The 16897-nt window shown below is 46.7% G+C and overlaps 1 protein-coding gene across 4 annotated transcripts in view; it reads right to left on the bottom strand.

Moving 5' to 3' along the window:
* Grb10 (growth factor receptor bound protein 10) overlaps window positions 1-16585 on the bottom strand; it is a 106055-nt gene extending 89470 nt beyond the window's left edge. For 2 of the 4 annotated variants that reach the window (XM_034508655.2, XM_076938110.1), the window contains exon 1: window positions 5661-5747. In XM_034508655.2, coding sequence (XP_034364546.1) covers window positions 5661-5666 — 6 coding nt within the window. In that variant the 5' untranslated portion in view covers window positions 5667-5747. Of the gene's footprint in view, window positions 1-4839; window positions 4900-5660; window positions 5748-16381 lie in introns of those variants that run through there. The other 2 variants (XM_034508656.2, XM_034508657.2) reach the window with 2 other exon arrangements.
* Between the last annotated feature and the right edge of the window lie 312 nt (window positions 16586-16897).

Genomic DNA, 16897 nt, shown 5'->3' with positions numbered 1-16897 from the left:
GGTTTTCTGAGAGTTGTGCCATTCTAAATGAAGAAAGACCTACTACATAAAACCTACAGGAATGCAAGTGAATGTGCAAACAGGACACCTCAAAAACGTATAGCAGAAAAACGGATTTACAATTTAGCACATTTAAGAATGCTACTTATAACAATGCAGGCTAACTGTAGAAAAGGTCTCAAAATATTTCTGAACTAACAGCACTATTAATGACAGTCCTTAGGTAAAGTGCCTTTAAAAGAAAATTTCTAGAGAAAAAAAATGGGGTGGGGGTGTAACGCGAGGAAACCATACTAAGGCCTCCCTGCACAAAGCCTGGACATCAAATAGCACACTGGTTGGAAAAGCAGACCTAGGCTCTCACACCACGCCTACTGCAGCAGATTTTAACAGGGCCCAAGAGACCTGTGCATGCTAACTTTGAGGAGCACCACTTTCAAACGGTAAAACAGTGTTAAATATTAACAGTTAACAGTATTAACATTTAACCTGTCAGAATGGAAACTTGCTAGCTCCCTTCAAGACAATAAATAAATATTAATAGCAGGCCTCCCTCCTTGCTTATAGCTTTAATTTCTGCGGTCTCAGTTACCTGTGGTCAGCCAACATCTGACATTAAATGAAAAATTCCAGAAATAAGAATACTGTGCCTAATTCATAAATAAAATCTCACCACAGATGTAAATGTGGACATGCTCAGTACAGCCATAGTTTGGATCTAAATGTCTCTCAAAGATCTATATATTAAAACAGTTGGCCTTTACCTTGGAGCTGTAGAAGACAGTTGCAACCTTCAATAAACGAGGCCTATTGAAAGATGTTAGTCCTTGAAGGGCCTCAAATATGCCCTTCTCCTTCTCTCCCTCTCATTGGCCATCACAAGGCGAGCACTTTGCTCTGGAACATACTCTTCTCATTATGGTGTACCATGCTGCCATAGGCCCAAAAGAATGGGGACAAGCAACCATGAAAGGAAACCTCTGAATCCCTGAGCTAAAATGAGGTTTTCCTCTTTTTAGTTGATTCTTCCCAGTATTTGTTACAGTGATAGACAGTTATGTAACTCAGCTCCTATCTGTCATTCAAGCCTCCTCTGGGGGCCTCAGGGTGCACTCCTCTGGATGACAGGGACTCCTGTGCCTGTGTTTGCCTGTCAATTTTATGTACTTTTTTCATGATCATATTTAGCTATTTTTTCTTAAATGTGCTACAGTTGCTGTGACAAAATGTTTGAGCAAAGGAACTCTCGAGAGGAAGAATTTATCTTTGGCTTACAGCTTGAGAAGGTACAGCGTGTCATGGCGGAGACGGCACAATGGAGGGACAGCTCATTGCTGCAGAAACATGAGGCAGCTGGTTAAATTACATCAAGAAACAGAGAAAACTCCAGCCGGAACCAGGTCTAGACACTACCTGCTACCAGTAACCTACTTCCTTTGTTTCCTGAAGGTTCCACAATTTCCCAATGTAATGATGCCAGCTGGGGACCATGTGCTCAAACACATGAGCCTATAGGGAAACAGTTCATATGCTAACTGTAGCCAGTTTCAACCTAAGTTTGAAAAAAACACACCAAGAAAACAGACTGATTCCTCAAACATCTGTTGAACATGACAGGAGAAGGTCTTGTCAAAAGCTACCAAGGTATTCCTTGCAATTTTTGCTCCACTTAAGTGCTAAACAACTGCTTAAGGTTGTATTAGCTGTCATGGCCATGGCTAGCAAAGGCAAAGAGCTCCTGGACTGGCTCCAATGTGAAGAGAAATCATGTGTAGGTGACTTAAAGTCCCATTTATACCATCAGGATTTTCTTTCCTCCCTGCTATCAAGTTTCAGCCTGAAGCATCCTGAGTTCACCCCTGGTGCTTCCTGATGCCTACAGGAAGCTCTCCACAGACTAGGAATATTCCTGAAGTGAGCAGTCCTGAAGCCCCTGCCCCCCAAAAAAGCAGGAAGGCAGAGCCCAATAAATATTGATTGGCCACCTCTCAATCCCAACTCACCATCTCCTTACTCTTTAACTCTCATAAGCCTTGAGGGAACAAAGCCCACTTAGCTGGAAACAAGGAAGGAGAATACTGGGGAAAAAAAAACAAATAATCATCTAAAGAAGGGGTTCAGGCACTGACAGCTTCAGAAATAAGGCAAGACATTGGGTCGTGTCCACCTGCATACACAATGACTGACAATGGCTTGTAAGTTTAAAATAGTCTAGATTAGAAATGATAATGATTGTAGTTCACTTATGAAACCCTCAAACAATTTAACTTAAAAATAATTGAGTCAAACTATCTCCAGCCATGTACCCTTTGTGGTGTATTCTATGGATCACAAGCAAATGTGGCCCATCCAAACAATTTTGGATGTGATGAGTGGCCATACCAACTGTCAGATTTGCCTTTTAGCGCCCTGCACTGGTAGAAGCTGGAATCTCAGGGCCCAGGCTGACTCCTTTTATAAAATGGATGAAATAGAGAACAAAGATGGCTCATACAAAGGCCTCTTATGACACACTCTTCCAGACTTCCCAGAGTCCAAAGGGCTCAGACTGCTTCCACACCACCCCTCAGTTTGCTGTTGTCCCTCTAGTTAGGCAGTAACTCTGCCAGAAGAAGTTGCCAACCTTTTGCCCTAATACCCCAAAGCCCACGTGGTTGCAAGGCTCAGGACACAGCATCTCTTCTCCAGCTTCATGTCCATTAGGAACAAGCTGTGAAGGCTGGTGAGATGGTTCATCAAATAAGGGCATTTGCCATCAAGCACAGCAACCTGAGCTCACTCCCTAGGTCCCCCCAGGTTGAAAGAAGAGACCTTACATTGTCTGGTGATCTCTACACATGGTCTGCACATGAGCCACCCCCTAAATTAAATGTATATATATATATTTTTAAATTAAAGCATCTCCAATTGGCCTCACAGTGATGGTAAATGCAGCAAGGGCCAAGTGTAGTCTGAAGATGTGGGCTGAGCAGTATATGCTCCAAGGTCATCCCCCTCCCCACCTCCCCCAATACCCTTCTACCCTGGGTATCATCAGACCTCAGTTCCCCAGGTCTAAGATGACACGTTTACCTGTGCTAACCCAAGAAAGCTTTCTAAGACATTCTTTCTAAGTCATAAGTAAGGAACTGTCTGGTTTTTGTGGGACCACAAAGGTTCAAAATGATTTCAGACTGTCGCCTAAATGTCACCTAATTCTAAAATTCAAAAGATGCACTGTTCTCTGAAATTTCCTTAGCCCAGTTCTGGGTGGCAATTACACGACACCAAGAAGTGACTGGCGATGGAAATCCTTAGGAGAGGGTTTAGGAACAAAAATAACGCACATTTTAATTCTACCAATCTGGCACTTCTCCCACCCCCTTCAGACTGGTAGTGAAATTGCCATTAACTCCATCTGCTGCCTTCTTCTAAGCGGTAGTGCACAATTCCCAGTACTGCCACGCAGGAGCTATCATCCGTGATTTCTAGTCCAGGCACGGGGAGGGGCAAGAAGCACAACACGGGTGCAGCCGTAAGTCCACACGGGGACCTCATAGCTATCCCCACAATTAATTACATAGTTGTGTGAAACCCTAAATGGCAAGTGCCACTTACCATCGTCATTTCCATCTTCACTATGGAAAGAAAAATCTCAATCACCCCGAACCCCAACCTATCACCCCCCCCACCCTCACCTCATTTGTTGAATACAGGAGACCCGGACTAAAAGGTAATGCATAGGGTCATTACCAAATACCCCACCCCAGCCAACACCACCAAAGCAAAGAAACAGAGACATGCAGAAAATGAAGGCCGAGGCCGAAGGCCCTGGCTACCAACAGGTCAAAAATCCCTGCAGTCATTCACTACGTTGCAAATTCATACAGAACAAAAATGAAAAAACACTCACTTTTTACTCTCTGGTCCAGAAATGAAACTATTTGCTAATACAGACAGCAATGTCCCCAGCCAGCAGCTGTCTAGGTGAATGCTCTGTTCAGGCCTCTTATCAATACACTGGCAGTGGCTCCTGCCGTCAACAGAAAAATGGCAGCTGATGAGAAGGGCAGTCAAAATGTAAACAGGTGATCTGACTGCTTCTCCGAAGAACTACGTCAATGGGGAAGGAATAGCGGCTCTGGTCATGTGGACAATTTGTTGAGCTCAATCAAAAACATAGAAATGACGACAAAATCTCTGTCATCCAATTTTAATTAATTGATATTTTCTTTCATTGAAATAAAAGGTTTTATGAATAAAGATTTACAGTGACAATGTACATTTATTTATCCCAGGCTCCTATACTAGACTATTCTCCATTGAGGTTTAAAAGATTACCAGGCTAACCTTAGTATCCTATTTTTAAAGAGAAAAAAGGTTCAGTTACCCCAGATGCCCAGGTCTGCTTACAGCCCAAGCTGGTTCGCACAACCGCTGTCTACCACTTGGCTGAGAGCAGACGCTACGTCTCCACGTTCCAATTACAGGTCTACGTGGGTACAGTTACTACTTGTTACATAATACCTTAAAAATCGAGATTAAAAATGGTTACATAATTCTATCCTACGGCTACGGTCCACCCAGGCTCGCGCGATCCCGGACCGTAGGCGAGCCGGTAGGCGAGCCGACAAGCGAGCGAGAGCCGGCAAGCAAGCGAGCCGACAGCCAGCAGCGCAACAGCGCGCCGAGCCCGAGGCCATTCGTGCTCGCGAGCTCGCCGGAGCTGCCTACCACTTGGACCTTTGCAGATTTCGGAAGGTGAACCCTTTCTAAACGACCACCCTGACTTTAGTACGTCTCCTCTTACCCCCCCGAGACCCCCCAGAACCTTGCCGATGACGGAGCCCACCTGCGTACCTGGAGAGCCGGCTAACACAGACTTCGCCACACGGGGTCGCTGCGTGCGCGCTACCGGGGCCAGCGGACAGCTCCCGAAGCCGGCAGGACCCAGCGCGTGGACAGCGCTCTTCATGGACAGCGCTCGCTCGGCTGCGCAGCTCGCTCGGGTTCGCCTCGGCTGCGCAGCTCGCTCGGGTTCGCCTCGGCTCCGCCCCAGCTAAGGGCCTACGGCTCCCAAGAAGGGTTCCGGAGCCTGAGGAGCGTGGAGGCCCGAGCAGGCACGCGCCGACATGCGGCAACACGCGCTGACGCGCAACAACACGGGCCGACACGCGGCAACACGCTCCGACATACGTGTTACATGCGCCAACACGGGCCGACAGGCGCCAACACAAACCGACAGGGGCGAACTAGCTCCTAAGCGAACCCACAAGGCCGTGCCGCTCGCTCAGAGAAGGATGAACGCGGCCGGGGGGCCCCCCTGCACGCGCCAACCTAAACCGGCACGCGCCAACACGAACCAGCACGCGCCAACGCGAGCCCGGCACGCGCCAACGAACCGGCACGCGCCAACGCGAGCCCGGCACGCGCCAGCACGCGCCAACGCGAGCCCGGCACGCGCCAGCACGCGCCAGCATGCTCTGGAACGCGCCAGCACGCGCCGGCACGCGCCAGCACGGCTGACAGGCGCCCACACGCACAGACATACGCAGACACGCACCAGACACGGGCCAACACGCTAAGCGAAGCAACATAGCCCCCCGAGAAGCCATCCCAACAAGGGGGCCATACCTCCCCCACCCCCCCACCCCCCAAAAAAAATGCCCGTTTGGACCCACCCCCATTGTATGTAGCACAGGTGCTGGGAAGGCTGTCCTGCTGGGCTGGTCCCTGGTCCTCTACCGCTCTCCTCAGCTTCCAGAGAACTGACTGGGCACCCCTGACGACCGGGAGGATGAGGGACGCGGCTGGTCCTTGCGCACTACGGGAACCCCAGGACCAAACCCATGTGACGCAGCCACGCCCCGAGGCCCAGCGGGGGCCCTCTGCTGCCCAATCCCCGGATCCCTGGTTCTCATGGCAACCCTGAAGAACCTCTTGCTCCTAGCTTCTCGTCCTCCCCTCCCCCACTTTCCTCTTCGCTCTGCTGGGCAAGAACAGGAACGGCGCCTGCAGCTTTCATGACGCCAAAAGTCCACCATGTCCACTGGTTAAGCCACATACGGAGCTCAGAAATGGTTGGTGAATTACACCAGAAACACCATTTTCTTGACCCGAGAGAGGAGAGGAACTCTGAGTGACCACGACCAGAGAGAACCTCAGTATCCAGAATCATTTTCATCTCAAACCCTTTCCCAAAATGTCATAGCAGAAACATCAGAAAGGAGAGACTCCTTTTGGCAGCCAACAAACACCCACTGCTCCATCGCGGTGAGAAAGTGTGGTGCCATATATAGAATTAGTTAACAAAATAATACTCTCTAGCAAACATCTGCTACACACTAGCTCTGTCTCTCACATACACACAGACAGACAGACAGACAGACAGACACACAGACAGCTGTAACAAAGGAAGCAACATATAAGAAGATAGGAGATACTTGTGGTTTTACACACACACACACACACACACACACACACACACACACACACACACACAGCTTGTTAGTATCCTTGAGGAGGAGATTGGTTCTAGAACCCTACAGGTATCAAAATCTACAGATGCTCAAGTTTCCTCTATAAGATAGTTTTTTTTTTTTTAAATATAGCCTATGAGCATCTTCCCCCATGTACGTTAAATCATCCCCAGACATCTCTAGACTTATAATGTCTGACACAACATAAATTCTTATAAATACTTGCCATAGCATATTATTTCTATATAATGACATGAAAAGTCTGAACATGGTCAACAGAAAAGCAATTTATCTGAATATTTTGATTCAATGTTAACTCAATTAGTAGATGCAGAACCCACAAATACAGAGCAACACACACACACACACACACACACACACACACACACACACACACACATTTGCAATAAAGAAAGTAAAAAAAGAAGGTTTGGAGAGATTATATCTGACTCTTACCAAGGCACAGAGCTAGGACGCACTAGGTTTCACACTCTCCTCTAACAGACAGAAACTGTAGATGGCGATAAAAACAGTGGCAGTAACCAGTAGACACCCGATTCTGAAGCTGAGGTGTACTACGCAATATTCACATCTGCAAAGGGAGGAGGGAGCTCTGAAAACCCTATCTAGGCCTTTTCTGAGGCCAAACAGAAACGTTGCAGTAAGGCAAGTAAGCTGCACATCAGCTCGGGTCCCTAAGTACCACAGACAAGAAAAAAAACGATGGGGAAACAGAAGATGCTCCCTAGGGAGCAGAGGCTTCAAGGTGGTCACGTTAGAATTCTTTTAACTGTAAAGTCAATCCAACAAAAACAGGTTTGAGGCAGTTCTGGGAGTGGCCACCAGCAGTGCTAAGCCCAAATCAAAGACAGCAAGCTCTGGTCTGAAAGCTCAACTTTGACTAAGGTACCTTCTTTAGTGGAGGTGCTGAGCAAATCAAACACCACCAGGGCCAAAATGTCAGACAGAAGCCAATCTTAAATTGCAAAAGGGAAGGAACACACTTCAGCTCATGCCTAAGCTTAGATCACAGTCAAAGGAAAGAAAACCTGGGTTCCAGGGGTATGTTCAATTTGGACAGTCAACTCATATAGGTATCCCTGGGCCCTCTGGTTGGTTGCTCAAAGGGGTAGGTAGGGTGGAGGAACTTTTCTGCCCAAACAGGTCACCTGACCAGCAGCTTCCTGGCCTAGAAGAGCAGGTTATATAGGACAAAGTGTCCAAACCCTTACTCTTCTCTTAAATAAAAAATAAAAAGAAAGAAAGAAAAGAAAAAAAGCAAAGGGGGAACAATCTAAGGATGACTGAGGGGGAATCCAGAGAAGCTATGCCTGTGCCTTCTAACATTCTAGACACCTGGCTTTTGTTCAGTTGTAATATCAAAGCCAGTGGAGAAGGGGTAAATGACTTATCAAATGCTTAAGAACTGAAATCTAACTGGAAATCAGGGATGAAATTTGATAGACTCAGTGGAAGTAAAAAAAAAAAAAATCTCAGAAGTGAGAACATTACTCCTGTGAACATAGAAAAGGCAGAATCCAAAGCAAGAAGCAGCACTGGAGGTCTTATGGGGTAGTTAGACCTAGGGATCTCACCCCTTCCTCAACAGACTTCTCCAGAAGCAGTGGGACAAAGCAAGCCGTTGGTCCCAGACTAGAAACAATGGATCTAGTGAAAGTTTCCAGACCCCATTCCCTTCATAGCCATGGAGAACTCTGAAGATACAGGTATCAGGGGAGCCTCCCATACTGGGACAGAGAGGCTCAGTTAAAGCCACCATATTGTGCTCCGCAGGCTGCTCAGGCCCATGCTTCTGAAGTGAAGTGGAAGAACAGGAAGGGGGCCTCAGGGATCCATACATAGCTTCTAAAATGAGACAGGAGACCCTAGCTAGATAGAAGCCACTCTTGCTTTCCATGGGTAAGGACCTGTCCACCATTTTGTCTACCCATCACTGATCTAAAACTTCTTCTTTAACTATACCCTGGTGACCTACAGCACACATGAGAACCACTGTCCTGTCTACTCAGTTCCTATAGGCTCAATGGAACACTACCTTACTGACAGCAAGAGGTGCCCATTAGAGAGACAACCCTGGACTCTAGCTTCCCCGGCTCCATAGGCAGCCCAGGTCAGCGCTGCATTGTTCCTGCCCTCAACTCCACCCAGTTTCATAGTGGCTCACTAGGCCCCTCCTTCCTACCCATCTCTAGGCTCGCTTCACTTCCCGTTAAGTCAGATGCAAACAAGCCAAATAATATACATATGTAAATGAGAAGAAACTATGCAGAAAAAGTTCTTTAAATTATTATATCTAAATGACATAACGAGATATTGCACAATGACCCTAGACTGTTATGCTGTGAGAGATGAATGCTTGCTCTGGGTGTAATAATGGGCTAACATAGGTAAACTAGCTAGAAAAAATTTATCACTCTGCTGTGGGATTTGGCACAGTGGCGGAGGCTGGCCAGGGGAGCCATGTAGGAAAGCTGTGTCCACTGTGTTCAAATATATCCTGAACCTTAAACTGCCCTAAACACTACTGCACAATCCAGGAGGGCTGGGTGGAGAGCTCTTGTCCAGCATGTAAGAAGCCCTGAAATCAACCTCCAATATAACAGCAAATATAAGAACAAAGAAGTCCTTTAAAGTTAAAAATGAAAATACAAACAAAAAAAGATTACAGATAAAATTAAGGTTATTATGCAAAGCATAAAGCCCCATGACACATATAGAATTGTAAATCAAAACTTTTAATAAGAGACCCGGAGAAGGCTCTGAGCTCAGTTGGTAGAGTACTTACCTCACAGGAGTGAAGGCTTGAATTCAATCACCAGAGATCAAGTGTAGAAGGCTAAAAAACCTAAATTAAGTAATACCACTCTTGGAAAATAAAGGAAAGGAAATAAAAGAACTGATTCAATTGTCCAAGATTTGGAAAAAAATTGCTTCTTGCATGAAAGAGTCCTCAACTTACCCTGTTGACTCCACCAGGTCACAGCTCCACAGGAATTCAGCACACAGAACAAGAGTCCCTAAAAGTTTCCAGACATGACAAGAACGGAGCCAAACTACCACCATCCCCCCCCCCAAAACAAACACTTTGGTATTTATTCAAAAATTTAAAAATTAAATAAGCTTCAATCTCAGCTCCTGGCTTCCCTAAATCAGTAGCTGGGTTCAACTCTTTGAGGGAAAACTAACTGAAATTTAGAAAGAGATTCAACAAACAAGGCTAGAATGAGGGGATTCCACACATACAAGGCACCTCTTCTGAGAAAAGTGGATGTAGACTGCTCTCCACTAGATTTGATAAACCAAGAAATTAAAAAAAATTTTGTGGGACCCATTAGAAAAGCAAAGGCCATGCTAAGGATGATACAGAGGGGAGACAGCATTGGCTATACACAATGTGCAGGGAGTCTCCAGTAGGCATGGTCAAAGGGTACCTAAAAGATTGCTTGCCAAAATAAATAAATAAATAAATAAATAAATAAATAAATAAATAAATAAAAAATAAAAAAAATAAAAAATAAAAAAATTACAAAAAAAAAAACCCTCAGAGATTATTAATGCATTTAAAGGTATGGTTTGTGTCTGTTTGGGTAGCAGACAATGACATAAAAAACACCTAGGCTGGCTCTCTCTCTCTCTCTCTCTCTCTCTCTATATATATATATATATATATATCTTATATATAATATATAAGATATATATTATATATAATTATATATAAAAATAAATAAATAAATAAATAAATAAATAAATAAATAAATAAAAACATTAAAAAAAAAACCCACAGCAAAAAGTAAAATGCCCCGTGAGTTTAGGAGAAAGTTTCCACCATAGACTTTGCTGCTAGAGATGTGAGTGGCACTTACAGGACTGTCCCCACTCTGCACATGCCTTATCTGGCCAAAAGAAACAAAGTACTAGGGACAGAACAACAAAGCAAAATCTTCACCTTCTCCAGTAAAAGAAACTGTAAAAACCTCAGCTCCAGGGGGTAGACAGGAGCTGGGGACAGGGGCAGGTCACAAGGAATTTCTATGTGTTATTTAGCATCTGTTTATGAAGGTAAGTCTAGTGTTTTGAAAAACAATTTAACTTTGTTGAAACTACTAATGGCTTATTTATCATCCTGATTAAAAAAAAAAAAAAAACCACCCAAAACCAAACAAAGAACCCCCTACCTTCTCTAATCTGATAACCAAGAACAGAGCCTGTGTCCCTCCACACAGTAATCCAGAGAGCCAGGGGACAGTGCCCCAGCCTGTGTGCACTTGCAGCCCTTCAGGCTACAAATTAGAGAGAAGGGCCAGGCACAACCTGATATCTAGGGATGATCCAACAAGGAAGGGAGGCACTCTTTTTATCACCTTCTCCCTCCTCCTGTGCTCAGTAACCACAATGAGGAGGTGCACAGCACAGCGCATAGTGTTCCCATCTCTCGAGGAACATTCTGGAGTGGTTTCTGTAAGATCCACACAATTTTCATCGAAAGAGAGCAAGCAGCTCCCTAGAACTGGCAACCAGTAGGCTCTCAGGGAAAAGTACACCACAGCCTGTGCTGGCCCAATAGATGCCAAGGTGGAAAGATGGGCTCTACAGGCTTTGGGTAAAGCTATCCCATAGAGACATTCAGAAGACTCCCAACTCACCTGGCTCTGCTTCCTACCCAATACCCCAACACAAAGACCTTCTTGGTAGCAGTCCTCCTAAGCAGGCCCCAGATTCATTGCAGGGCATTATCCTCAGGCATGATGCTACTGTGCAAACATCTAAATTTAAAAGTAGCTCTATGAGTTTCCTGGAGCAGAGACTCCTAAAACTATTCCGAAAAGTTTTAAATCTGGTAGGCAGGGAGTTGTTTGTTTGTTTGTTTGGTTGGTTGGTTTTAGATTATTTATACACCAAGGAGCTATGCGATATTAGGAACAGGACACAAGTGTACACATAAAATGCATCTGCTTATTATATGCTTTATACACATGGTCTGAAGATAATTTTATACAGCACTTTTAGTAACGTTGTACCTTAGTATTAAGTTTCATAGGGTAGAAATGAATGTTCATTTATTATTTAAGTTGCCACTCAAAAATGTTCAGATTTGTGATTTCTGATTTTCAGATTATAAATGGTCAAACAGCATTACACATTAAAGGCTTTTAAACTGAAGGGTATCTTAGTTGTAAACTTACCCACGAACTCCCAGGGACGATACCTGAAAATATTAAGGTTAGGGTCAAGGGCTATAGCACCACAATGAACACCTTTTTAATGAGTACCAAGTTCTGAGTTTGATCCCCAGCACTTTGAGAGAAAGAGAAAAAAATAAGCAAGCCAAAAGCCGCCCCCCCCTCCCCCCAAATCTCAAAAGTGAAGGCAGTATGCTGTTAAGTCATCTTCCAGTTCATGGCTGTTGGACAGGAGAGGAAGGTAGGAAGGACCTTCAGGTATCTAGCAAGGTCTTCCTATTGTCAGAAGCTTACACGGAGCCACCAGAGAGCATGCTTGATCTCTCTGGACCAGCCAGCCAGTCTCCACTAGGCAGTGTTACCTGCTCTGGAGGCGCAAGTGAGAATCCCAGGCCTCCAGCTGAGCATTAGCCGTGGTGACAATGATGGCAGGGTGATAAGGACCAACAGGGCTCTTTCTGTGCCATGTGCTTTAGGAGCGCCTTGTTAATGGCAGTTACTCAGGCCTAATTACTTGGCTCTAAACCCTGCAAGGAAGTCAGTGAGGGGTGGGGCTGCCCACCAGCACAGCCCTGGAATGGGGCTGCAGCCACTCCCCGGGGGACGTGGTCAGCATGTCCAGGATAAGTGTACGTGCGCATTTCAGTCCCGGCTGGGATAAAAGCCTCTATGGAGGCCAGACGCAAATCTTTAGAGTCTGAAGACAAATGTTACAGGCTTCCTATGCCTGCAAACCAGAGACCCCTTTATATATACCAACTTTCTACCCATCCAAGCTTGTACCTTGTGACTTTACGCTCTTCCACAAACTTCCATTCTACAAAGGGGGTTAGTTAACTTATTCAGACTCAGAACTGTAGTGACTTGTAGAACCAAGGGCAACAAAGGAATTGCTGGTCAAGCAAATCATAAAGGAAATGCCACACTGAGAAAGGCAATTCCTCTAAGGACATATTCCTATTGCTCCAGTAGATGTGAGCAACAAGAAGTCCTGTTTGGCTGGGCTCAGATCAAGTAACAAGCAACTCTAATTTAAGATCTGAACAATCAAGAAAAAAAAAAATCTTTCCAAAATCTAATGAGAAGTAAATGGCTAAATTGAAGAACACTCCAGCACAAGGGGAAAAAAAAACCTCCTCTTGTCCACCTCTAGAGCAGAAAACAGAGGCACCCATCTCTCTCTGTCTCTCTGTCTCTCTCTGTCTCTCTCTCAGATGCTTTTTGATAACTCTAGAAAAGGGTTTTGTGGTTGATATCTCAAAGGACAAGTATGACATTTTTTACTCCATTTTTATAAGATGGCTTTCAATCTGCGTTTTCATTAACAAATGAACAAATCCCGAGGCGTATCTCCCAAGTCCCAAAACACCCATTTGCCAGCTCTTCAAGGTAATTTGACTGCCTCAAAATTTCCCCATAATCTCCCCTACTTCTGAACTTTTTTTTTTAAAAATAAGAAAATAATGACTGCAGTATCAGACTTTGTAGGATGCAGCCAAAACAGTGCTTACAGGGAAACGCCTAGCTTTAAATCCTTGTATTAAAAAAATGAGGTTTAAAAAAAAAAATCTGTGCTCTCAGATTTTTATCTAATAAATTCTTGAGAAATAAAAAAATTCCTACAGCTTTAGGATGAAACTGAAGGCACAACAAATGTCTTTGTTGAAGCGAAGTTCAGTTTCTGAACACTGTAAAGTCTGTGACTTCGATGGAACATCAAAATCAAAAAGCCAAAAAAGGAGAAAAATAAACGTCTACAGGCAAGTAAAAAAAAATAAAATGGTGGGTAAAACCCCAAAAAGATGAAAAAAAGAAAAAAGAAAAAAAAAAAAAAAGAAGAAAAAATGCCCCCTCCCCAAAAATCAAAAACAGCTTCACTAACAGAAAAGATTTAAATTTGAACATGTGACCAACCACCTAAATTAAAAGCAAGTAATATCTTCTCCTTCCAAAGCTGTACTGCTGTGGGTTTTTGTGAGGGGAATTTCTGCAGGGAGGAGGATTTGGTGCTGGAGTTAAAGCCAAGGCCTCATAATGGCTCTATACTGAGCTGCTTCGCCTGCCCTCCATGTTGTTTTAACGGACTGAGAAACAGACACTGGATTATGTACAGGCTTCCCCCTCCTATGAAGGTGCCAGCACTGAAATGTCGGACAGTTAGCACTGAGTCTCCATAGATGGACAACTGCCCACAGTGTAGTCTCTTACACGTTGAACACACTTCTAAGCAAATAAGTTTTCCAAATGATACCATTTATAAAATCTTATTTTTTTCAAAAGATATACCAATCAAGAATTTATTGCAGATCTAAAATGAGCTAAAGGCATATGGATGTCTTGGTTCAACCAAAGTTTGGCTTTAAAACACTGTAAAGCCTCTGACCCAGCGTGTTCAGCAGCATCCTAAGTTTTGAGTTGGATCTTTGGTTCTGATTTTGCTCTTCTTGTCCAGTGGAGGCTAACTGGACAGACACAGCAGCTCTGGCTTCACTCACACCAGTGACCACCATACAAAGACCTAGACAATTAGCCATGAAAAATCTGCCCTGCTTTCTGGTTCCCTAGTCCGCCTACAAAATCTACTTTGACTAACCCAACATTGCCTCAAAAGCAACGCAGGCCAAGTAATGTGTAGTAAGTGATTTAAGGGCCACACAACGTTTTAATTTTAATTACAATGAACAAAGTTACCATATCAAACTCATAATTTCATGAACATTAAAGTTTCTTATCAAAATAAATGAGTATGTAAGTATAAAAAAAAAAAAAAGAAGAAGAAGAAGAAGAAAAAAAAAACCCCAGTGATAATTGCTTGGTCTACGTGGCATTAATCTTGGAAGGCTGGAAGCAACTGGTCTAAGAAACCAGGCCCGTCCTCCATTTGCTCTGCTATGTGTCGAGCAGGGTGTCCCCCCTCCACACCATTTCTTCTAGAAGTGGACGTGCTTTTGCAGACGTGTAAAGCTCAGGAGGTCTCCCTCCAGCTTTGTCCTTTGTTAGCTGGTACGGCCTGAGGCATACCAGTTAACCTCCTGAGCCTTGGTTTCCAGACCTGTAAAATGGGGACCTTGGGGGCCACGGAGTGGCTAAAAAGCAACAGGGCGTTTGAAAGTGCCTTGTAAACTGCGAAATGCTACCTAAGTATCAGTAGCTACACTTCTCAGTTACCGCAACGCCTGCTGGGCTCCAACTCCCGTCTGTCCTCAAATTCCCTCCCTGTAATGTGGGGACTGGCCCGTGCTGTCCTCTTTCAAATGTTCCCAGTAAAACTCAAAAAAAAAAGTATGTTCAAGTAATCCTAAAGTTTTGATTTTTTTTTTTTAAGACAAAAATTTGGTAGAGAAGAATCATTCCTGGGAACACATTTGATCGCAGCACTCTTGGTGAAATACTCTTAAGAATCCCTCATCCCTTGCCTTACACAATTCCCTCAGCTGCAGAAATCCAGAACTTGAGGTCCACTTTTGTAAAATAGGAACCTCACTAAAATGTTAGCCTTAGTCTGTGCCCCGCGGGGTGCTGGGGGGGGGGGGATGTTAACAACTGGAGTTCTGGTAAAGCAGTGCGAAACGTTAAACTGAGCACCGTTTCTAAAACTCAGGGGCTCCAAATGGCTGAATCAGCATTTTCTGAAACAAAGTCTTCTGGGCCTGGCCTTTTAAACAGCCGCAAAGGGAAAGTTGTGCAATAACACATATTTACTCACTAATGCTACTTGTTTTGGACTTTTTCTTTGCATCTCTTGAATGAAACAGTTACAAGAAAAGAGTTTTTCAAAAACATCCCAAAGAACCAGAGCCTTGTAAAAATCACCTGTGGCTCTCCTACTTTTCGGTCAAAGCTAATGAAAAGAAGTTCGCGGGGGTTTCTTTCAACGCCAAGAATAGACAAATACATTTTTTTTAAAAGTGAAGAATACCCTAATTTCCATAACGCACATGCAGCAGGCCCTTGCCAGGCAGGCGTTTGGAGAGGCAATCAGCAAAGGCGGAGAGTTGCATCAGAAATTTCCTTCTGCAAACGGTACCGCTCTTATCACGTTTCCACCGCTGGCGGGCTGCTAGTTCGCGAGCCCTCAAACTTGGTGTTAGGCCCCAGCGACGGGTAGCGGGGCCACTAACAGACCCGAAGAAAGAAAGGGGTGGGGGTTGGGACTTGGGGGGGGGGGGAGGAACAGATCCTCGGTCCGCGGCCCGGGGCCGCGCTCGCTTGGGACTTGGGAGTGTCTGGCACCGCTGCCCGGTCCGCCTGGCGCGCGCGCCGAGGCCCGGGGCGCAGCGGGAGCACCCGCCGCTCCGGTGACCCCCGAGAGTCCACCCTCCAGGGCGGTGGCCCCCGAAAGCGCGGCCTTGACCGCAGCTCCCGCCCGAGTCCCCCGAGCCGTCGCCGTCGGACAAGACGGCTCAAGAATGTGCCGCCCGGGGCCCCGCGCCTCCCCCCGGGGGCTGGAGCGCAGGGGAGAGCGTCGTGGGGAGCCGCAGCCGCGCGCCCGCCGCCCCGTCCCGCCATCCCGCGCCGCCCCGCCGCGGTCCCGGGGCGCCGCAGCCCCCCAGCCCCCTGAGGCGACGCCCTTCCGCCCGCCGCGCCTCGCGGGGCCCCGCGTCCCGATCGCGGGCGGCCCCGAGCGCAGACAATGACGGCGCGGGGAGCCGCCCGGCCGCCGGGCCCCGCGCGGCGCGGACCACAAAAGTAACTTGCCGCCGCTCCCCGCCCAACTCCTACCTGACGTGCAGCTCCTCGTCGCCTCCGCGTGGCCGCTGGCCACACGTTGCACGAGTCTCTGCGGAGAAAACCGAAGGAAAGACGGACACTGGACGGTCCCAGTCGCCGTGCGCGAGACAGTGCGCGGAAAGTTGGTGCTCCCGTGGGTCTCGGAACGCGAATCCCGCCCGCCACTGGTCGCAGCGCTCTTCCCTTCCTGCCGCCTCCCCGCACCCCACCCCCTCGATGGGCTTTAAACTCTCCGGGCCCCGCCCGCCCTCCCCGCCTCCGCCACCGCCTCCGCCTCCTCCTCCCCCGGCCGCTTTTCCTGCTCCTCCTCCCGTCGCCGCCCGGACCGCTCGGCGGCCGCCAGCGCGGGAGGAGCCGCGGCCTGGGCGCAGGGCGTGGCGCGGGGGGCGCGGGCTCGCGGGGTTGGCGTGGCACGATGCTCTCCCGCCCCGGCGGGCGCGCGCCCACCATGCTCGCAGCGCGCGGGACCCCCGGCGCCACGCCACCGCCCGGGTGCGCGGCCGCGCC

Source organism: Arvicanthis niloticus, chromosome 7 (genome assembly GCF_011762505.2).
Source record: "Arvicanthis niloticus isolate mArvNil1 chromosome 7, mArvNil1.pat.X, whole genome shotgun sequence".
In the NCBI taxonomy this organism is placed as follows: Eukaryota; Metazoa; Chordata; class Mammalia; order Rodentia; family Muridae; genus Arvicanthis; species Arvicanthis niloticus.
This window is presented reverse-complemented; position numbering and strand designations above follow the sequence as displayed.